General features: G+C 45.0%; 3 protein-coding genes across 3 annotated transcripts; 1 reads left to right on the plus strand and 2 right to left on the minus strand.

Moving 5' to 3' along the window:
• Window positions 1–522: 522 nt before the first annotated feature.
• Window positions 523–8,994, minus strand: LOC118502379. The gene is made up of 13 exons (XM_036034600.1): window positions 8,014–8,994; window positions 6,597–7,929; window positions 6,330–6,520; window positions 6,087–6,252; window positions 5,879–6,018; window positions 5,507–5,806; window positions 4,654–4,665; window positions 3,190–3,867; window positions 1,773–3,105; window positions 1,514–1,704; window positions 1,268–1,433; window positions 1,049–1,188; window positions 523–964 (listed from the first exon to the last, which is right to left on the minus strand). Exons 1-13 carry the CDS (start codon window positions 8,697–8,699, stop codon window positions 661–663), a joined length of 5,640 nt encoding a protein of 1,879 aa, XP_035890493.1. The 5' UTR covers window positions 8,700–8,994; the 3' UTR covers window positions 523–660.
• Window positions 8,995–12,120: 3,126 nt separating this feature from the next.
• Window positions 12,121–19,291, plus strand: LOC118507528 (aminopeptidase N-like). The gene is made up of 10 exons (XM_036046094.1): window positions 12,121–12,635; window positions 12,801–12,947; window positions 13,012–13,144; window positions 13,227–14,802; window positions 15,880–16,306; window positions 16,526–16,672; window positions 16,757–16,889; window positions 16,950–17,300; window positions 17,375–18,862; window positions 18,936–19,291. Exons 1-10 carry the CDS (start codon window positions 12,313–12,315, stop codon window positions 19,197–19,199), a joined length of 4,989 nt encoding a protein of 1,662 aa, XP_035901987.1. The 5' UTR covers window positions 12,121–12,312; the 3' UTR covers window positions 19,200–19,291.
• Window positions 19,216–22,839, minus strand: LOC118507524. The gene is made up of 10 exons (XM_036046090.1): window positions 22,648–22,839; window positions 22,462–22,545; window positions 21,948–22,248; window positions 21,787–21,869; window positions 21,480–21,713; window positions 21,174–21,411; window positions 20,926–21,093; window positions 20,460–20,860; window positions 20,048–20,379; window positions 19,216–19,982 (listed from the first exon to the last, which is right to left on the minus strand). Exons 1-10 carry the CDS (start codon window positions 22,703–22,705, stop codon window positions 19,308–19,310), a joined length of 2,574 nt encoding a protein of 857 aa, XP_035901983.1. The 5' UTR covers window positions 22,706–22,839; the 3' UTR covers window positions 19,216–19,307.
• Between the last annotated feature and the right edge of the window lie 210 nt (window positions 22,840–23,049).

Genomic DNA, 23,049 nt, shown 5'->3' on the forward strand with positions numbered 1-23,049 from the left:
CTCCAAAACCTATTGAACTAAATTCTTGGGGCTTTCATTGAATTTCAGTACCTAAAGGCCACTTCAAGATGTCTCTAAATGCAGGGTACTGATAAATTCACTACTTATTGTTGTCAATAGTATGATTAACTGAGCTACGATTGAGGAAAACTTGGCAGTAGCTGCGCTTCAAGGTTTTTAAAGCATCTTTATATAATTTTACGAAGGCCTTAGACAACATATAGAGGATGATCTAGAGGAGGAGAGAGGGTGGATTGGTGATTTCATCAAAATGACCCAGATCATTTTCCCATGCACAGGAGTGACTGCTCCGATACGGGTAACTTAATTCAACGAATCCAGATACTGAAGACCTCAACATCTAGAGATTGAAACGCCATAGAAGAAAAAGAAGATAATTGTCAAAATACCTGAGCCAGCTTTGTGTTGCATGACGTATAAGTCAAGCTTTGCTGGTGATCTTAACAATCTAACATTCCAGGAGATCCTTGCTTGCTATAATTTTCCATATATTCCTGTTTCTATCCTTTTCAGGACGTCTTCCATTTATTCCTGTTGTTTTATTATACTTTATTGTTGTTTAACGTAATTCTAAAAACATAAAGCATATTTCCACGATACTGTGCAGTGTTTTGCTCAGCTGTTTGCATCATCAACGGATTACCAACGTGCAAGAACCAGCATCAACAGTCCAACAATCATTGACACATTAGCAATCATCGTGGCAGCACCACCATTGATCTTCTTGTCCAGGAACTCACTGATCTCGCCGCGATTACGGAGAGTGAACTGCTTGTTGCTTTCGTAGTCCGCCAATCCGTTCTTGATCGAATCGTATGCCGACTGACCGAGAGTATTCTTGTTTGTCTCGATGAAAGCACTGATCGCATCCCGCTCACTGTCACTCTTCAAACGGGTGAGAAGGTTGTTAAAGGCAGATGCAACATTCGAGTAGCTTCCGAACCTGTTTGAGTAGAGAAATGGTCAGTGTCCCAATAACTTATGGTATGGCATCGAACCAACAAACCCTCTCGTTAACTATACTTACGCTGTGGCCCAAATGGCATGGTGCTGTTGGAGGTAGCGAGAAACGTATGGAAGCGTGTACGGGTTATTGATGACGTACGTGTAAGCGTTGTTTTTATCTTGCGAACGAACGTGTGGCGAAACGATGGCATCCAACATAATCTGCAATAAAGGTATTAGATTGACATGCGATACAACCAAGTGTCACTTACGCTTATCAGCAGACACCATATGTACTTACGGTAATCAGTTCGCTCGTTGAAGCACAGCTCAGACCCTGCAGGATAAGAATCTGCTCCGTCGCCATGTTTGTCGTCAAATATTCGTTCCACAAGAATTCAAACTGCTCCATAGAACCTTTACGAATTCCTTCGCAGTACACTACCTGACGCAGATCGGGATGTACTCTGCAGAGAAAGAGAGAGAATGGCCAAACATATGTTAGAGAACTCTGTTTACTTAAATTTACTCAGTAAGCCGATCATACTTCACGGATGGATTTTTGTGGTATCTGTCGAACTCGGCTACCGCAGCTTTGCTGCACTCGTCATGTCCATAGTTGCAGGCCCACTGCAGGACATTCTGGCGCATGTACGTGAACACTCGTCGTTCGGTCGCGCTTGGCGCTTGGAATTTGACAGTGTCGTATGCCTTAGAAAAGATGTCCAAGATGTGCAGCTAGAAGCAGATAGAAAGAACAACAAAGTGTTTCAATGTGCTCGTGAAGTACTCAACGGTCATCTTACCGCGAACAGTTTCTCATCGTCGGCGTGAACCCTGCGTGACAGCGTGGTAAGCCCGTTGATGGCCGCCAACCATGGTGCGTATTCAGTTTCATCCTTAAGATATTCCAGAATTTCCAGTGCCGTTCCGTACGGCACAATGTCTGCGCGTGCCAAATTGAAAAGATCGTCAACAATCTGGGCACGGTTAAGTACATGAATGCCGCCGAATCCTTCGCTGTGCAGCGCCTTGCTTATCTTTCCCCATAGGATGGCATCGTAGTTGACACGGTAGTAGCCCACCTGCTGATTGTTTAGAATGAAGTACTCAACGTCGGCTGCACCTTGCAGATCCACTTCCATCACCCTGTCGGCATGAATGACAGGGACCGTATTGGAAAATCCATTCGCATCAGTTGCATAGGTAATTGGCAAGGGCCAGGTCGACTGATCGGTGTGATCCGGTTCGTTGACGAGGAAGCGCTTTTGGGTGAGAGTGAATCCACCGTCACGGCTGGTGACGGTAACCAGCGGGTAGCCAGGTTGGACCGTCCATGGTTCCATAAAGCTGCTGGCACTCGGATCGTACCGATTGAGCGCGTTAAACAGATCCGCGGGACGTGTGGTTTTAAAGGCACGATCTTTAATGTACGCCCTCAGAGCGGTCTGGAACTTGACCGTGCCGAGATAGTGCTCCATCATGCGCAGCGTGACCGCTCCCTTGTTGTAGGAAATGTTGTCGAAGATACCGCTGACCTGAGACTGTGTGTAAACGGGATGCGTCATAGGATGGGTGGACATCAAGCTGTCCATCTGCATCACACCCTGGAGCTGTTCTACCACGAACTGGTCCTCGAGGTCCCAATCCGTCTCGACCAGTGCCGTACCGAAGTATTGATAGTAGCGGGCGAAACCCTCATTCAGCCAGGTTACGTCCCACCACTCGCAAGTGACAAGATCGCCGAACCACTGGTGAGCGATCTCGTGCGAAATAACGGCTGCAATACGCTGCTGTTGCATGCTGGTTGAATCATCCGAACGGTAAAGAATGTTCGTTTCCCTGTACGTGAGCAGTCCCCAGTTTTCCATGGCACCGGCCGAAAAGTCGGGCACAGCGGCCATGTACATGCGCGTCATGGCGGGCACATTGGTGTAGGGATAATCGATCCAGTCACCGAGAGCTTTCAACAGATCGATCCCCACACTCAAACTGTACTCCGTCTGGTTCTTAGCCTGCGGGCGAGCAAGAATGCCCATACCGCTGCGTTCGTTCACGTCGTAGGGTGCCACGATGAATGCTACCAGGTAGGACGACATGGTCGGAGTAATGCCGAACGTCGTTAGGCTACGACCGACTCTGTGTAGGTTAGTGTAAAAGAAAGAGGAAACGATAAAATTAAAATACATCAATGCACAATCATTGCATGCCCACGTTACGTACTCTGGGGTCATGCTGCCCGTAATTGGTGTGTTAGAGTACACATTGTACTGCGTTTTGTGGTTGATCTTTAGCTGGAAGGTGGCCTTAAACTTAGGCTCATCGAAGCACGGGAAAGCACGGCGTGCGTGGGTCTGCTGGAACTGTGTCGATCCTATCCACACCTTCACCTCGTTTTGCCAGTAGTAGCTGCGGTAGAATCCGTGCATATCGTCGTCCATGTTGCCGACGTACGTGAACGACAGCACATACTCCACGTTTACCTCCAGGGCTGTGGTCAGGGGAAGCGTTAAAACTTCCGTTTCCTCGTCGTACATCTCCTGCTGTGTCGGTATCACAGTGTTGTCCGATTTGCGTGTAACGCTCCAAGCACTGATCTCCATCCGCGCCTTGTGCAGCTTAATCTGGCGCACATCCTGCTTCTGGGTGCTGACCGTTATCTTCGCACTGCCATCGAACGTAAACTGTGCCTTGTTGCCTTCGGGTTCCAGATACGGTTTGATTTCGATGTCGTAATGTGAGGGCCACACATCATCGTTCAGCAGGTATTCTTCCGGCTGGGCACGTGGTTCGACCTCCACCAAAAAGTAACGTTCCGGATCTAGTGGACTGGCGCGTGATACCGCCGCGCAGGCACAGGTGACTATTGCCACCAGCGCTAGTTTTTCCGCCAATGTCATGCTGTAACGATACATCATCATACAGATAAGAGCGAGATGTTTTACAACTTATGATGATACATTAATCTGTATGAATGGGCAATAAAGACAGCCGATTGATAAGTGTACGTGCTAGGTACATCCCAATCGGAGTAGAGCCAAACGGTTGACTGTCTTATCACATACAACACACAAAAACGCACATAAACCTCCTGTGAATTCTGTTTTCAGCTAAATTTTTCTATATTATGCGAGCTTTATTTTGCTGGAAATTCTTCAAGATTTTGTTTTGATTATTCATAACAAAGGAGCATAATTCATGAAACAGTTTGTTCAAATTCGTAATTTAGAAGTCCTTGAGAGTATAACGATTTTCTGGCCCATAGAATAAGGAACTGATTATACTATCACATTCATATATTTTATTCGTAAACTGCGGATAAAATTGTTTCTTGAGTTCAGCAAAATGTAAAAACATTTTGCATCTAGCAAGATACCACCAAATGTCAGCGTCCCTATGAATCACTCTCACTTTCAAGTCTCACGTGATGCATCATCATATGACAGAACTTGCTGTTTAACTATTTTAAAACGAAGTTACACAAATTTTACTCCTTTTCTTATTTTTTAAATAATTTTTTGGATTCACAGTTGCGAGAAACTTCTTGCTTTTTCGCATCAAAACACTGTTAACGCAGATCACTGGACACATTTATCATAACTGCATATTTGCACACTTATCTCTGGCAGAAACCGTATACTAAATGATTGCTAGAGCGAGGTTCTTATATGCCGCCACACGCCTTACCTGATGAGGTTGCTTCAAGTGCTAGACCGCAACTGACCACAATGCGGATCTGTAACAATTTATATAGAAAGAAAGGACAACTGATGCGGTTGGGTGGGAAGAACCGTAGAAAAATAAAAAAAAACAACCAAAACGGTGCCATAAACAGGTAGAAAATCGAATCAAGATGACATGCTTTATCAGCATTATACGATAGTGTGCCATCGATAGCTCTTGTCATTGCGAAACAACGCGTTTGCGGCGATTCCCCAATAAAACAGTTAAGCTTCCCGCCAAGCCTCTTCAGTTCAATGGAGATGCGCTAGGTGGTCGGTGTTGACCGGTTGCCGAATTGTTTCGATACTTATATATTGGTTGTTCTGTTGATGTACACTGCACCCACCCGTTGCTGGAACGGGTGATCGTAGTTTGCGCCGACAAGTTGGCAAGCCTTAGCACGGTGTGAACATTTGGTTTGATTGATTTCTTACAACATTACTGATTGAACTGCGTTAAGATCGTGTCTTGAAGGGAGAACGACAGAGAAAGAAAGAGAGAGAGAGAGGGAGAGAGAATCAAGGCATGTTGATAAAAATAGACTAGGGCCACTTCAGGCTCTGACACACTAGCTTTACCCTGCAGAAGGAGACGCATGGTGCTTTTCTGTTGCTGCATAAAAACTATCAGAAGACGCATGGTATTCGAAGTAGAATGGTTTTTATTTTCTGATCTTACAGTGATCTCTCACGGGAATAAAGACTTACGCTATTTTTATGTTTCTTATCATAGATAACAAAAAAAACCCCGAAAACAAAAGCAATAAATGCTTATCGACTTACAACCGCCAAGCAAAATCAGTTTTCATTTCACCACCTACCAAAACGCCACCAGTGCCAAACACATCGCTATAACAAAGTTAAAGATAACGGTCCGCGATGTGCCACTGGCAGCTTTGAACGTGAGAAAGCCAAGTATCTCATCCCGGTGATTCATGGTAAACTGTTGATTGTTGTCAAATTCCTCCAGTCCTTTGTTGATGAGCTCGAACGCATCCGGCCCCAGTATCTGTTTGTTTGCTTCTGCAAATTGGGCAACAGTGGCCTTCACGGTTTCATTCTTCACTCGCGAAAGGATGCCACCGAGCGCCATCGCGACATATTCGTAGCCTCCGTGACTGGAAAGAGATATCGAACGAACGCACGGTTGACAATTCTTTGCTCGATCGAGTTCATCTCCATGTACTTACGCTTCAGCCCAACGTGCACTGTTTTCCACGAGGTAGGATGTGGCAGGTTCGAGTGCGCCTTGATTGTTCAGCAGCATTGCAAACGCAGCACTCTTGTCCTGGCTTCGGACATCCGAAGAACTTGTGAGGTTCATAAATTTCTGTACAGTTAAAAGGGACGCGTTAATACGGTTGTCATTCAAACGGAGTCGTACGATGTTTCCCTTACATGAACTACTGCTTCCTCCGTGGCGCAGCTCATTCCCTGGAGCGTGAGTTGTTGTTCCGTAGCCACATTGGTCGTAAGGTAAAGATTTAGCAGAAAATCAAACTGCTCGATCGATCCTCGGCGCACACCTTCACAGTACACTACCTGTCGTAGATCGGGGTGAATCCTACAGGGTGGGAAAACCGATGCAAAATTTAGAACGGAATTACTCCTACTCATCGTTCACACTCAAACTGTACTCACTTAGCACTCGAATTGGCACGTAATGCTTCAAATTCCTTCAACGCATTCTTAGTACAGTCCTCGTGTCCGTATCGGCAGGTCCAGTCGAGTACCACTCGTCGCAAGTAGGTGTGCAATCGGCGCTCCTGGGGGGCAGGGGTTTGAAATCCCACATACTCGTAGATTTTGCCAAACATGTCCAAAACGTGTTGCTTAAATTGATAACGCAAGGATTATTGGATTGTCAGTACCACAGTGACTCAAAGCACAGTGTACACACACACTTACCGAAAACAGATGCTCATCGTCGGAATGAACCCTTAGCGACAGTGTAGCCAGTCCGTTGGCAGCAGCCATCCACGGTACGTACTCTGTTTCCTCGCGAAGATATTCCAACAGGTCCAGCGCTTGCCGATAGCCCATTACATCCGCTCTGGCCAGATTGAATAAATCGTCGACGATTTGCGCACGGTTTAGCACGTGTATGCCGCCGAAGCCTCTGCTGCGTAGAGCATTGCCGATCTTCTCCCACAACGCTTCATCGTAGTGCACTCGATAGTAACCCACTTGTTGGTTGTTCAGTACGAAGTACTGCACGTTGGAAGCATCGGCAAGTGAAATGTTGTACGACTCGCTAGCAACAATCGTCGGTTCGGTGTTTTCGAATTCTTCCACTTTGGTCGCATAGGTGATTGGCAGTGGCCAGAGCAGTTTATCTTCGCTTGTCGTTCCATTGGAAAGGAATCGTTGCTGGGTGATGGAAAATCCGTGTTCACTGCCTGTAACGGTTACGAGCGGAAATCCTGGCTGCGTTGTCCATGGTTCCATTAGCGCACTGGCACTGACATTGTATTTATCTAGCACCGCAAAAAGATGCTCCGGTCGTGCTGATGCGACCTGACGATCCTTCACGTACTCTCTCACAGCGGCTTGAAACACTTCCTTCGTCATGTAGTGCTCCAACATTCGCAGCACTACTCCACCCTTGTTGTAGGATATGCTATCAAATATGGCGCTCGCTTGTGATTGCGTGTACACGGGATGCGTCATCGGATGCGTGAACAGTGAGCTATCTGCCTGTAGGGCAGTGTGAAGCTTCTCGACCACGAACTGCTGATACAGCTCCCAGGTCGGCTCAACCAAGGCTGTGCCAAAGTACTCGAAGTAGGTGGCAAAGCCTTCATTAAGCCACGTCACGTCCCACCATTCGCAAGTGACCAGATTTCCGAACCACTGGTGAGCCAACTCGTGCGAAATGATCGTGGCGATGCGTTGCTGCTGCAGGCTGGTAGCATCCTCCGGTACATACAGTAGGCTTGACTCGCGGTAGGTGATCAAACCCCAGTTTTCCATCGCCCCGGCCGCAAAGTCGGGTACGGCCGCCATGTACATGTGCGTAATTTCCGTTACATTGTTAAATGGATATTGCACCCAGTTACCCAGTGCTTGCAGCAGCTCTGTACCCTTGCTGACACTGTAAGCCGTCTGATTGGTGGCTTCGGGGCGCGATAGAACACGCACGAGATTATCTCCGGTGGTATTGTACGGTGCAACGATGAACGCAAGCAGATAGCTGGACATTTGCGGTGTGATACTAAACGTTGCCAGTGTGCGATTGTTCCTGCACAGTATAAAAAAAACGTAGCAACAAACCGTAAAACATTAAATGATACTAGCTATTCCCCCGAATGTCCATAGTCCTTACCCAATAACGGAGCTGCTCTGGATTGGCGTGTTTGAGAACACATCATATTCGAGATGTCTGTACTCGAGCTTCAGCTGAAACGTAGTCTTGTACCGGGGCTCGTCAAAGCACGGAAACGCTCGTCGTGCTTCGGTCTGCTCGAACTGTGTCGACCCAAGCCACACCTTCACCCCATTCTCGTAGTAGTAGCTGCGGTAAAATCCTCGCATATTTTCCTCCATCACACCGACGTAATTGAATACCATGAGATACTCCACATTTTTGAGCAAAGTTTCGTTAAGATGGAGAGTAAGTATTTGCGTTTCCTCATCGTACGTATCATTACCGTTGCGCACCAACATACTGTTGCTTTTGCGCATTACTTTCCAAGACACAATGTTCATATTTGCCTTGTGCAATTTAATTTGCGTAACGTTCTCTTTCGTCGCGGTGACAGTGATGGCCGTGCTGCCATCGAACGTGAACGCCTGCTTGTCGAGCTCTGGCTCAAAGTATGGCTTGATTTCGATATCGTAGTGAGTGGGCCACACGTCATCGTTTAGCCGATAGTGGTCTAGTTGAGCGCGTGGTTCGAGCTCATCCGTACCGAACAGCTTCGGTTGCAGTGGTGTACCATGCACGTTAAGATTGCCATGGAAGCTGGCTAGACCGATCGCCAAGAGGACGATCCCGACACTCATACTCATGCTGGTAATGCTGAATCACGAATCTGGTATAAATAAATATAATCCGTTTGAAATTACTGTGAAACTTGCGTTAACACTTTTAGGACATGCTTTGCTGATCTTCCGATGGTGAGCGATGAACTCTGACGATGCTGTATGACAAATGATTCGTAGTTTCACTGTCACTACGAACAAGTCACTTCGTTACCTAGCGGTTTTTTTGCGATTACACACTCCAACGTACACTTGACAGGTTCGAACGTCTCCCAAATCCGGCTGTTGTTGCTGTTCTACTGGAAATCAACCGGCACAAATTGTCACATTTATAGAGCCTTCAACTTCAAAAAGTATAGCTACTAGCAGACGTTAATGCAACAATCGCAAGAATGTGAAGAACTGATCTTGAGCGCAGCTTTATCGGCGTTATAAATGCATTAAAGTGCTTATTACTCTCGCTACGAATTGTCTACAACCATTGGTAACAGTAACAGAGAATGCCCTGCCCTGGTGCGCGCGATGTACATCCTATTCTTTTATCTTTCAAATGGATACAACACCATTGACGCTATCGGCACGAATTTCGGGATGTTTTCTTTTTATCATTCGTGTACCAGTGGTGCGTGTACAAATTATTTTCTAAATTTTATCGCTCAACAGTCAACACTGTGAGTAAATGTGAATTATCAGTTTATGAAAGTGAATCAAATTACTGTAATACTGGTAGAGCGATGTTTTCTAATATCAATTATAATGAATGGGACACACACACACTGGTTGGTTATTCCCAGCTAGATAAGAATTGTATTTTCTTCGTGAACTCAAGTTCACAATCAGTAATGTGTTGCTTTAAATCTCTTCGTCGCATCAGCTGAAGATAATGTTGATAGTGGGGCATATATTTTGTCACGGCGAAGGATTTAAGAGGATCTCCGATTCAGATGACAAAAGGGCACTCACTCACTTTGCGTTCACACGCGCACCAATCTACCTTGTAAAGTCAATCAATCTATAAATGAATTGATTGATGATTTGCGCGTAACACACTTGTAAATCCCCTTAACAAAAAACCACTCACAGCACTGAGATAGTGACTGTGCTCAATAGCTAGATGACGAAGGGTAAATGATTCATAAATTATTTTTAAATGCGAGGTACACTACTGACGAATAGTAAAATTGGGAGTTAGACTGGGTTTCGAAAGACTAAATGACTAAAATTCACTAGCACTCAGTGCGACTTGCACACATGATCGGTCGCAACTGGAGACTTTTCGACTCGGGCAACTTATTCATAGCTTGTCAAATGTCGCGCAAAGTGCGGTGCGCGTTATCTCGCGGCACACGATGTAGGTTGAACGTTACGGACAGTGTAAGCATCTCCGGTACGGGAAGCTTTGCTGCCGGTGTCATGGTATGGTTAAACACTAAATGGTAATTAGCTGTAGTAAATATCGTAACCGTCGGCAGCGTTCGACAGTTCATATTTAATGTGAGGATGAGTTTACCGGGCAGGATGCATGGAGGCATCACTTACGTTGCCTACGTTTGACTGTCTGATATTTAGCGGGCTAGAATGTGAAGGTGGGGGCTACGGTTCTACAGTGAATAGCATTATTACGGGATCACAATCAGCGTTTAATGGTGGAAGGTGTAGGGCTGATGCATTTCAAGACAATGTGATGAAATACGTTTCAGGTAAGTGGCACACAATGGCGAGAAAAATAATTGAAACTTAAGTTTTGGAGGAAAACAGTTATGATCAAATCGATGCTCGGATACGTTTATGTGAATTCTGTGAATTTGGAAGAAAATGAAGTCGAAAGCATATTGCTATTGCAGTCAAAACTAGCTATGCAGCTAGGGTTAAATAAAGCCATGCACGCCAGAAACAACAGGTCCTCCAAAACGTAAACCTTTAGAAACTGTAGTATCTAACAAAAAGAAGGCGAAGAAACAAAATACTGATCTATGTTGTGTCAGAGCTACCTTAAAAAATTACACAATTCTACATATTTATTGATGGTTACTTTAAAACTTCGAGAATCGTTAAGCTTTACATGATTTTTAATCTGCCTTCTCATATAGAGCATATGAGAAAATCGATGATGATGTAAAGATGCCTACATCAAGCTCCTTGCAAGTGTTTTCTGTTGGACTCCGGCTGATTCCAGAAAAGACGGAAATAAAAGGGCCGATCGACATACTGGCCTACGAAGGTTGTCTGTCCAGCCGAACTACATAGCACACTCTCACGTCAAGACGCCATCCGCTTCACTAACGCCCAACACTGGAACACCACCTGGCATAACCTTTACGAACGTTCCATAAAACACACCATCGCATCATGGGATGATCCTGATTCCAGCCATATCTAAAGAGTTCTTTCCTGCCTTCGTTTCGGTCATACCCACTTGACACCCTCTTACCTTCTCGATAGAACCGGTGGTGCACTTTGCCAATTCTGTGGCGTCGACATTACGGTCCGCGACGGATCGTATTACGGACTATATACCGAGCCCCTGACTATTTGATACCTACCTAGCTATCATAAGATCCCCCGACAAGTAACAGCAGAACCGGCTCATCCGATTTTTACGCATCAGCAACCTGTACCGAGAGATTTACATTCATAACACAATAGTTTTACAATTACACGAGCCATACACGAAATAGTTAAGCCATACTCGCATACACCACAAGCGAAGTAGGTCTCAGGGATCCAAAGCCTTTAAAAATAATCGATAAAAGAGGTCGATGGTGATGATCACGATCACGGCTTTCCTTGATGACTATTGCCACTATCCCTCATATAATACTTTCACTACGGCGTAAGCTTCTTTGGGGATGGCGACAACGGCGCCGGACTTCATACGGCAGGACCGGGGTTCAAATCCAATCCGGACCATTCCCCCGTAGTGAGGACTGACTATCCAACTACGAGGTACAATTAAGTCTGGTAAACAAGACATGGCAGGCATGACCTAAATGGTCGTAAGGCCAAAGAAGAAGAAGAAGAAACTCCTAAAACAATTCCTGGAGATCTTCAATATCTGCAGAAGAATAATGTGCTAAAATCAGTAGTGTGTTCTCCTTAAATGTTATACTTATGTATATACAATATACAATGTATAAACAATATGTATAGCTAAAATATCACAAACTAAAGGTTTGCACCATCGACTTCCATTACGTTTTATTTGTTTGCTTCAACAAGGTGTTAATGATCTAAAATTACAACCATCGCCTTGGTACTGATTGTACGAGGCACTGGTGATAATCTTAATGGGTGAAACAGGCTCCACCGTGTTGATAAGTGAATTGCTATCACAATCAGCTAGTAAGCCAGATAAACGAGCACCGCTGGGAGTAGAATTTAGTTGCAACAAACGACGCGAGCGATGTGTGAAAAGCTCCGAAGAGCTACCAGTAGATTGTAAGACACCGTCTGGTCAAGTGTTACAGCATGTTTTGTTCACAAAGTACGCTTGTATTTCTTTTGGTTGTTTGCAACAGCTAGTGCATTACGTGAAAATAAACACTTGAGTTTGCTGAACAATGAAGAAGCCGACATAGGATCTAGTGACTATCGATTGCCTCCTGTATCGGAGCCTCTGTACTACGACTTGTATCTTGATATGACGAATGATAGTTTCACCAGTTATAGTGGGACAGTCGACATAACTATTAAGTACACCGGCAATGGGTCAAGCTTTTCGTTTAATAGTGTGAATTTGGTGATAAATGAGACGAGTGTTCGTGTAACGCGTGTAGATGGAACCGAAGTTCCATTGAAATCGTTAATCATCTCACGGCAATTCGAGCAACTGCACTTTGAGGAAGACGAAATGCTAGAAACGGATGCATCCTATAAGGTACATTTAGGTTTTACTGGCCAGATCAAAACGGACTTTTTCAAAGGAATTTACCGCAGCAGCTATTGGGTGGGAAGTGAAACTAAGTGAGTAAACTAGGGCATCGATTTATCAATGTTAAGTTCAATATTTCCTACTTGTAGAATTTTTCAATAGGAACTACATAATGCAAGATTTTTCGGAGCGTTTTGTTCGTGCACCTGATAACACGGCCGGCTATTCCTCTTATTCATCATATTTAATCTTTTCAGATACCTAGCAACGACATTCTTGGCCGCTACCTACGCCCGGTCCGTGTTCCCTTGCTACGATGAACCTGCCTACAAAGCAAGATTTAATGTCAAAATTCGACATCTGTCGCACCATACGGCTTTGTCGAATATGCCGGTAACAAACAGGTAAAAATGAGTAGAAATTGTTGGCGTGCCTCGCACATATTTAAATGCATCCGTTTGATTGCAGCTTGCAGTTTGATGGATACAGCGAAACCACCTTCGACACCACACCCCTCATGTCGACCTACCTGGTGGCATTTGTCGTGTCCGAGATGAAAACATTATCTTCCGACCAGGAGCTTTTCCGAGTGTTTGCCCCCGTACGGTGAAAACAAAGACAAACTTTATTTCAGGTATAAAAATAATCGATTCTACTGCCTTTTTCACCCTCGATCGTTGTAGGAAAACAAGGTAAACGATACGATTTATGCTCATGACTTTGCGGTGCGCGCAGTTCGAGCGCTTGAAACCCATTTCGGTCGGCAGAACAAGATGCCAAAAATAGATCTTGTTGGCATTCCTGATTTCGCAATGGGCGCCATGGAGAACTGGGGACTGATAACGTTCCGGGAGGATTATTTAATCTACGAAGGCGAAGAAGTAACAACGGCCTTCGCAAAACAAAGGATTGCTTCAGTCATAACACATGAGTTGGTGCACATGTGGTTCGGCAACGAGGTTACACCGGAATGGTGGACTTATGTTTGGTTAAATGAGGGCTTTGCCAATTTATTTGAGTACTACATTACATCACAGCTAGAGCCTTCGTGGATGTTTTGGGAACAATTTGTTCTGAGCAATGTACATACGGCACTATCGAAAGATTGCCACAGTTCAGCCCGGGCGATGAATTACTACGCAACAGATCCAGCAATCCTTAATGAGCTGTACGATTATGTAGTGTATGACAAGAGTGCTTCGGTTATACGAATGATGCAGAGCGTTATCGGGATCGATACCTTCCGACAGGCTATCAACGATTATTTACGATCACGGAGCTATCTGTCCACCAGACCAGAGTATCTCTACACAAGCATTGAAAAGTTCCGCACAGTCGATCTTCCGGCTAGTGTAGAAGCGATCTTCGAAAGCTGGGCTAACGCACCGGGCTATCCCGTCGTAACGGTGACAGTCGATCGTACCAAGCGTACACTGACAGCATCCCAGAAGCGCTTTTGGATGCCAAACGAGGTAGTTGCTGCACCGGAAAATAAGCTCTTCTACATTCCGCTGAACTATGCTTCCAGTGTGTCCTCCTCGAGCACCTTCGAGGATACGGCTCCAACATTCTGGTTGACACCGACAGAGCCTACCACAACCATTTCCATCGAGAGCGGTATCGAGTGGCTTGTAGTGAACAAACAGCAGACGGGATACTATCGTGTGAACTACGACGAGGAGAGCTGGCACAAGCTGATCACGGTGTTGAATAGCGATCGTTTCGATGAGCTTGTTCCAGTGATAAATCGAGCACAACTTGTAGACGATGTGGCGAATCTAGCCCGCGCAGGAGAGGTCGGCTACGATGTGGCACTATCACTGATGCAATATCTCGAACGAGAAACGGAGTTCGTTCCATGGGGTACAGCGTACACTGCATTGCTGCATCTTGACCAGATGTTTTCAAGCAACAAGGAATACATTCGTTTTGAAAGCTTTGGACGATCCATAACCTCGCACGTCTTCAACAATACGATGGGTGCTGAAGGTACTCACCTGAATCGTTTGCATCGCGACAATTCCGTCTATTTGGCATGTTATTTTGGTGTACCGGCGTGTTTGAAGATGGCAACCGATACGGTACAGGCAGCACTTCGCGAAGATACGTTAACCATGCCTAAAGAGCTACAATCAGCAGTGTTTTGCGCGTTGCACAAGCACGAATTACCCGTTGAGGGAGACTACGGTATAGAGCTTTTATCCAAGTTCTGGCAAGCGACGGATCAATATCAACAGTTGATCGATATGTTCATCGGCGGTTTAGGGTGCTCTCGCAACCGGGCAATGACAGAGTTCTATCTGCAAATGATTGAATTAGATACACCAGCACTTCCGATTACGAAGAGCATGAAATATGGCATTCTAACGAGCCTGATCAAAGGTAGTCCCACTGCGCGAATATCAGCGTTGCGCTACATTAGCTCACGGTTTGATGTGGTGTCCGATATGTTGGACCGTAAGTTGGAACCAGTGTTTGATGCTGTTGGTGCTAGCATTAATTCTCCCACGGAATATGATATGGTAAGTAGGTTCTAGCGTAAGAAATACGTTGCAGATCAGTTTAATAAAAGCGCCTGTTACTTCTTTCTAACAGCTTAATGAACTCGTACAAACCCATCTAACCTCGCTGGTACTGTCATCGGCAGAAGCTGGCTTGCGTGCTCTCGACCGGGCGGAACAAAACTTGCGCTGGATAGATAAAAATACAGGTGCGGTTGCGAAATGGCTTACAGAGGCTAACTTTGATGGCGGAAGCTCAGACGACAATAATGGGGCGATAGTTGCTTCTTCTACAGTTGGATTACTTGCAGTGGCCGGGATTATCATTGTTTCGCGGTGGAGTATGTAGTGATGCAATAAGGAGGTTGAAGGATGGTGTGTACTTTGTCGTTTTGAAATATAGAGAATACATGGCCATACTAAAAATTTTAATTGCTTTAAATGTGTGCTGCGAGTGGCAAACAATCGTACAAGCGAAGGAAGCGTTTTATGGTAGTACATGTACCTTTGCGACGGTTGTACATGTGTTTCTCTTAACAATAGCGCTATCAATGGGCGTAGCAGTGACGAGATGATAACATGCTATCTAGTGACGCTTCGAAGATAGGGTCCATATCGCATGATTGCTTTGTGATCCTGATTGGCAATCGATTAATCTAACCCGCACACGAGTGTTTTATTGTGTCAATAAATGGGCAACTAATAGAGCGTTAAGTAGCCTTACCGCTCGTATTCGCGCAGTCCTTAATTTGGTGCAGTTCCATAAAGATGTATCGCGCAGCCCGGTGGGTGTGCGTTCTCCTGGCCGTTTGGCTACCTTCGTGCCTCGGTTCAGCTCCCGTAGACGTGGAAAGGATTCCAACTGCTCGTGATTCGCATGATGACAATCGTTACCTGTTGCAAAGAGTGTCAGAACCCATTTCCTACGATTTGTTCCTTGACATCACCAATTACTATTTTTATTCGTATTCCGGAACTGTGGAGATCAAGTTTCGCTACATTGGCGATCAGAACCATTTCTATCTGCACAGCGATGGACTGGTGATTGAGGAAAGCAGCGTTAAGGTGACGCGTCCGGACGATACCAATCTACCAGTTGCTAACCTGATCCACATGGAACAATTTGAGCAAATTTATTTCGGATTTGGGGAACGACTGCAAACAGGAGAGGTCTACAAGATTCAAATTAGTTTTCTCAACAGTATTGGTACTGAATTGAAGGGGCTGTACAGAAGCAGCTACGTCATTGGTAATACAACGAGGTAAGCTAACAAGCAAACATGCATTTAAATTAAGAAACTGGAGCATTACGATTCAATGAAAATGTTTAATATGGCAACAAGTTCTGAAAATCTGTTCTCAGAGTAAGATAAGAAGAGTAATACGTATCTGCTAGAATATTATTGAAAAAAATCTATAGAGTTGACTCTTCCTTGCACAAAGGAATTGTATGTATTTGATTTATTCAATTTTGATTGTAGATATCTAGCAACAACTCACTTTGAATCCACATACGCCCGAAGTGTATTCCCGTGCTACGATGAGCCAGCGTACAAGGCTACCTTCAAGGTACGAATAAGACACCGTCCCGAGTATACTGCTCTATCCAACATGCCCGTATATAACAGGTACACATGACAAATTTGCAACTATTGAAACTTCTTACTTTTTCCTGTAAGGCATTAGCTCATAAACATTTGACTGTATTCCAGTACCACGGTGGGTGATTATACGGAAACAACTTTTGACACTACGCCTGAAATGTCTACGTATTTGCTGGCGTTTGTCATCTCGGATTTCAAAACGATATCGCAAGAGACGGATCGGTTCAGAATTTTTGCTGCAGTAAGTAATGTGGTATGAGAGAAAATGCTTTCCTAAAGTGTGACAATTCTATCAACCCAGGAACACAAGGTATCCCACACGGAGTACGCGTTGGAGTTTCTTGGAAAGTCTTTGCGAACCCTGGAAACATTATTCGGTCACCAATACCAGCTGCCAAAGGTAGATCTCATCGCTATACCAGATTTCGCGATGGGTGCCATGGAGAACTGGGGCCTTATAACGTTCCGAGAGCAGTATCTGATTTACGAAGAAGGTGTAACGACGGCCCGTACAAAACAAAACATTGCTGATCTAATCACGCATGAGCTAACTCACATGTGGTTCGGCAACGAGGTTACTCCAGACTGGTGGACATACCTGTGGTTAAGCGAGGGCTTTGCCAGATACTTCGAATATTACGTCACATCGCAGGTATTTTTCTGGTGCATAGTCCAGCTGCAAGATAAGTTATATTTTTAACATTTTATGCCTTTTGACATTAACAGCTTGAGCCCAGCTGGAATCTTTGGGAACAATTCATCGTGAACAATGTGCATTCGGCACTATCCCAAGATTGTTTCGCCCATAATCGAATGATGAGCTATTACGCCACGGATCCCGCAATTCTGAACGATCTGTTTGATTACGTGGTCTATGCCAAGAGTGCTTCGGTTATACGAATGATACAGAACGTAATCGGATTCGATACCTTCAGACAGGCTCTCAACGATTATTTACGATCACGGAGCTATCTCACCACCAAACCAGAATACCTCTACACAAGCATTGAAAAGTTCCGCACTGTCGATCTTCCGGCTAGTGTAGAAGCGATCTTCGAAAGCTGGGCTAACGCACCGGGCTATCCCGTCGTAACGGTTACAGTCGATCGTACCAAGCGTACACTGACAGCTTCCCAGAAGCGCTTTTGGATGCCAAACGAAGTAGAGACTGCACCGGAAAATAAACTTTTCTACATTCCGCTGAACTATGCTTCCAGTGTGTCCTCCTCGAGCACCTTCGAGGATACGGCTCCAACATTCTGGTTGACACCGACAGAGCCTACCACAACCATTTCCATCGAGAGCGGTATCGAGTGGCTTGTAGTGAACAAACAGCAGACGGGATACTATCGTGTGAACTACGACGAGGAGAGCTGGCACAAGCTGATCACGGTGTTGAATAGCGATCGTTTCGATGAGCTTGTTCCAGTGATAAATCGAGCACAACTTGTAGACGATGTGGCGAATCTAGCCCGTGCAGGAGAGGTCGGCTACAATGTGGCACTATCACTGATGCAATATCTCGAACGAGAAACGGAGTACATTCCATGGAGCACAGCCTACAACGCTTTGCTGTTCCTGGATAGAATGTACTCTGGGGCAATGCAGTATGAACGATTGGCAAGCTTTATTCGTTCAATTACTGGATGCATGTACGAAAACATCTTACTAACTGGACCGATGGATCACATTAGTAGACTTCATCGTGGGAACACCGTTTATCTCGCATGCTATTCTGGGGTGCAAACATGTTTGGTTGATGCAAATGCCCTAGCCACGAAAGCTGTTGAAGATCCCACGTACACCATTCCTGAGGAAGTGCAACCTGCAGTGTTTTGTGCGCTGCACAAGTATCCAGTTGCAGCACTCAACGTGCAGAGGGATTTATTCGAGCGATATGTACAATCCGCCAAGACTCCTCAGCAGTTGGAGATGGTTAACCGGTTTCTCACAAGCATTGGGTGTGCTCAGAATGAAACCGACTTGGAGTACTACCTGGCGCTGACGTCGTACAACTACCCCGGTCTGCCAATAACTGCCGAGCAAAGGAATAAAATCTACCTCGGTCTAATCACTGGTAGCCCGACAACGCGCTTGACCGCATTACGCTACATGCACGAACATTTTTCCACCGTCACGTACTTGCTGACCTCCGTAACCTCGATCTTCACAGAATTGGGTAATCGCATTAATTCTCGCCTGCAGTACGAAATGGTACGTTATCGCTCACATCTTAAGCCGGCACATCTTGAAGCTGTTATTTATTTTGTAATTTCCTACATTTCAGCTGAAAAACATTGTGGACGAGTATGGAGCTACGTTGTCTACCTCAGCAAGAGCAGCTGCAGATGCAGCCCTTGTGCAAGCGAACCAGAATATTCAGTGGGTTGAAAAGCACTCGGAACATATAACCTCTTGGCTGGTGGAGAAAGAGTACGAGGGAACAACTGAGAAGCCTCCCGGTGGTGGAACGGTGGTCCATTCGGTCGGCATGTTAGCTGCATTCGGAAGTACGCTAATCCTGCTTGCGTCGCACGCAATATTGCTTTAAAAATGCTATTGGAAGCTATTGTGCGACATGGTTTTATTTTGGGAACATTAGAATAAAACATTGTGTTTACATTGGTTAATCACTGTTTAAGTTACGAAATTCTAAAACTCAATTATTCTGCATCTCGACCGAGATAACATTTTTGATCCAATTGTAATGTTCACTGATCCTTTGGTACACATGATAGCATTGTTTTAAAGGGCGTTCATCCTCATCATCGGCAGCTTTGGTGACCATATGTCCCGAGCCGAAGAGCCCAACGAGGTAGGTTACTTGAAGCTCATTGACTCCTTGTGCAGCGTGATTTACAAGCACACTTCCGGCATCATTCGCGACAAGGACATACGGATAATAGTACTTGCTATTGCGTTCTACACAGAGTTGCAGACTGGTAACAGCAGACTCCGGGTACTTCCTCGAGCACTCTGCATTGAACATTGGGAAACTGTGCTGATGCGTAAAGTTGGGATTAGCGTACACTTCTTCCAGCCGCAAAGGTGTATGCGTTTGGTTTTTCCACAAACAGGCGGGAATGGTTTCGTTGTTGATCGTGACTGCAGTTTCTAGTTTCAGCAGCAACAAGTTGAACTCCGTTGATACTTTGTTGAACTCTGGATGGGTGAAGGTACGTTGCACAGCTAGCTTTTGTTGAGTTCTGTTACCCACGACAACAGAGATTTTGTCCTGGGCTAGGCTTTCGAAGCAGGAAGCAGTGGTGAGAACAAATTGTTTAGCAATCAGTGTGCCATTGCAGGAACGATCGCCACTGCTATGAATACGGGCCTGTAAGGAGTGTGCATTAAAAATTGTTGCATATAAGTGTTTACAATCAGCCAAGCAGCACTTACCAAGTACGGATAGGTCGGGAAGTTATCCACATCGTATGGAGATTTATTTTTCCTATGCTCATGATAGAGCTGGGGACAATTGTCTATCTCCTCGATCACTTGTGCCAGTTGCTCGCAGTGAGATTCATCGCGTAGCACGTTCTCGTCCGAACAGCACACCACCATTTCCTTCTGCTTACCAAACGAACAGGAAGACGAAGGAGTTACCGCATTTCCTTGTTTCGCTTCCTGATCGAGTTTTGGACAGTTGCGAAGAGTAACACAGGTACCTTTGGTTCCGTTTTCATCCTGGCAACGATCTCCGTAATACTTGGTCTCATCCTCGTACCGGACTAAATAGAAAAAGAAAACGAAAAGCCAGACGCAATCAGCATGAGTAAAATTAAAAACTGCACATCGCCAACCGCATTACCTTTGGTTGCAAAAATGATACTGTCGATCCACTGTACGTATGGCGCTATCTTGGTAAACACGCTCGGTCTATTGAAACCGCAGTTTTCTCCTTTACTGTTGATCGCGAAAATATACTCGAAGTAACGGCCAAAGGTGTACAGCGCGTGTGACATTGCGGAACCAACGCTATTGTGACAGCTGTTGGGTGCAAGCGCAGTCGGGAAACCGACACAAATCTGATTCTCGGACGCCTTATCGATGCACTCGCCGTACACATCGGATGTTGCATAAAGCTGGCTGGTTCGTACAGTTTCGTCCTCAATCGAATCGTTGAACGGTACGTACCCATTGGTTTGGAACGTGTCCGTTGGTAACTTTTCTCGAGTCCAGATGCACGCTGGTACAATGGTTTCATTAAACCTGGAACGGTAGATTGTGTGTAAGTTGGGATTACTAAACTTCCGCTATCGTTCTGCGAAACTTACTCAGGGATGGGATTCACCAGCTCTAGCAAAGCGATGTCATTCGCCAGTGTCGTTGCATCGTACTCTGGATGGTAGTGCACTTTGTTTGCTACTGTACGGACCTTCAGTTGATTTTGTCGCACCGGATACCAAACGTTTTTCTGTGCCATTTCCACCTGGTAGCTGTCACTGTGGTGCGTGAGAGAGGACGTTGTCAGTAGTAGACAAGCAATGAACACCAAACGCGAACGCAAACCGTTTAGACTTACACCTCATACTGTTTCAAGCAGTTGGCCGCGGTGAGAATAAATTTCGGCGCAATAAGTGAACCGTAACAGTGGCGTTTGGATTCCGTTTCCGTAGCGTTTGGAATGATACGCGCCCTGTACTGGTTGATGTTGGTGGTCGTTAAGCGGCTTTTGGAGTATTGCACCTGTTCGTGTGTTTCGCTTCTGGAAGTCATAGAATCTTCGTAGTCGCGATATTCCTCATACTTGGCGGTACATTCTGTAAAATAAATTCTGTATCAAGAGGTGCCTTCCGATGACAACGCACCCCAACACCCATATTCTTACCAGACGAGCTTAAGTTTCGGTTGATTATGGTTTTCATCCAGTGGAAATATTTCATGATAGGTAAAGCAAAGAGTGACTCATCGATGCCAAAAGTAACGACAAACGGGTGCATGCGGTAATTAGCGATCGCTCTTGTTTGCAGCAGCGAACTCTTGACAATAAGCTCATTCATGCACAACAAACGATTTTTAAACGTGCACTTCGTTTCCTCCATAACGAGACTTCCATTTGTAGCTAGGAAAATCACAACAAAACTATGTTCTACATACATACTCCACTAATGGAAACACCCGAGTCCTATACATACCAACGACAATTGTTTGAATTTTGTCAAAACCATCTATAAAATCAGTGTCCCAAAAGCATGTAGGTACGGCTAGTTTGGTAATACTGGAAGAAAGGAAAGAAACAAAAATTATTTTCATAATGTTAACAGGAATGCTTCAATTACACGACACGACGACTTACACGATGGATGAGTTAAGACGAAGCAAAGTAACGTTGTACTCTGGATGAGGGAATTTTTCAGCTGTGGCTATTGCATCCAGAGTTTCATTGGCAAGTTTGATCTGTGGTAGGCTATCGTCTTCCGACGAAGCACAATCCGATGTTGTTAGCACGTGATTTTCATCCACAATCAGACCAACGCAAGTCACACTATCGTTCAGTACTCGTACGGTATGGCTGAACGTTTTATCCACGTAACGATCAACGAATATTGAGCTGGCCAATGCGTATCCTCCATGACCGTAAATGCCGAATGGGCAATCTGTACAAGGGAAGAAAATAAAACATCTTACAAAAATACGCTAGGAAAATCCAACAAAGCATGGCTTTACGCCTTCCTTCAAATAGTCACTCGTGGCTACTTACGAAAATGGGCCTGTATAGCTCATGCACAGTAATTTTGTTAGTGTACTTTAAGTTTAGACACTACTCTGTTAGTTTAATTAAAATTAAAAAAGAGTCATGTTTTTTTTACCTTTAATGCTTTGTTCTATATTTGGCATCAGCTCCTCCAAAGAATCTAGTTCGGGAACATTTTTTGGAAACAGTGTTGCGGAAACTGTTGTGAATACAAAAAAAATCAAATTGTCACATGTCTTTGCTTGGTATCGTCATTCGCATACAAAAAACTCGTTTCAACTATTTGCTAAATTTTTCATACCTGCCTGAATGTAGCAAACCACTGAAACCACAACTGAAAGAAAACGTATCCCAACCATTCTGACACACTTTTATTTGAACACTAGTGATCGATGCGATTTCTCCGAGACCTCTCCGGCAGCAGGCAACGTTAGCGGCGATCGACTGCCAGACTCGTTATAGTTATGGTCCCAACGCCCTCGTAGGCTTTTATGAAATTTTTACCTCGATCCTGTTGTTGCTCTGGAGAATATGCTTGCTCATGGAAATACCTACTGTTGAGGGTTTTACCGTCACCGTACGCGATGCTTCACAAACACATCGCTAAGAAACACTATCAGCCTGTTTGGTGGGCAGCCAAATGCACATATTCTGATGTACTGATCAGCGGAATGGTAAACATAACGCATCGCGATCGCGTCTT

The sequence above is a fragment of the Anopheles stephensi genome, chromosome 2 (genome assembly GCF_013141755.1).
Source record: "Anopheles stephensi strain Indian chromosome 2, UCI_ANSTEP_V1.0, whole genome shotgun sequence".
Classification (NCBI taxonomy): domain Eukaryota; kingdom Metazoa; phylum Arthropoda; class Insecta; order Diptera; family Culicidae; genus Anopheles; species Anopheles stephensi.

What these genes read in the sequence shown, in the direction of transcription:
- LOC118507528 (XM_036046094.1), top strand. Translation starts at nt 12,313, where the DNA reads ATGACGAATGATAGTTTCACCAGTTATAGTGGGACAGTCGACATAACT. An exon ending in GATCGATATGTTCATCGGCG is followed by an intron (nt 14,803 to 15,879) that starts GTTTAGGGTGCT and finishes GCCTCGGTTCAG; the next exon opens with CTCCCGTAGACGTGGAAAGG. An exon ending in CTCGCCTGCAGTACGAAATG is followed by an intron (nt 18,863 to 18,935) that starts GTACGTTATCGC and finishes CCTACATTTCAG; the next exon opens with CTGAAAAACATTGTGGACGA.
- LOC118502379 (XM_036034600.1), bottom strand. Translation starts at nt 8,699, where the DNA reads ATGAGTATGAGTGTCGGGATCGTCCTCTTGGCGATCGGTCTAGCCAGC. An exon ending in ACGATGAGAAACTGTTCGCG is followed by an intron (nt 1,705 to 1,772) that starts GTAAGATGACCG and finishes ATCTGCTTCTAG; the next exon opens with CTGCACATCTTGGACATCTT. An exon ending in CACAAAAATCCATCCGTGAA is followed by an intron (nt 1,434 to 1,513) that starts GTATGATCGGCT and finishes CTTTCTCTGCAG; the next exon opens with AGTACATCCCGATCTGCGTC.
- LOC118507524 (XM_036046090.1), bottom strand. Translation starts at nt 22,705, where the DNA reads ATGGTTGGGATACGTTTTCTTTCAGTTGTGGTTTCAGTGGTTTGCTAC. An exon ending in CGTCTTAACTCATCCATCGT is followed by an intron (nt 21,870 to 21,947) that starts GTAAGTCGTCGT and finishes CCTTTCTTCCAG; the next exon opens with TATTACCAAACTAGCCGTAC. An exon ending in AATTCAAACAATTGTCGTTG is followed by an intron (nt 21,714 to 21,786) that starts GTATGTATAGGA and finishes TGATTTTCCTAG; the next exon opens with CTACAAATGGAAGTCTCGTT.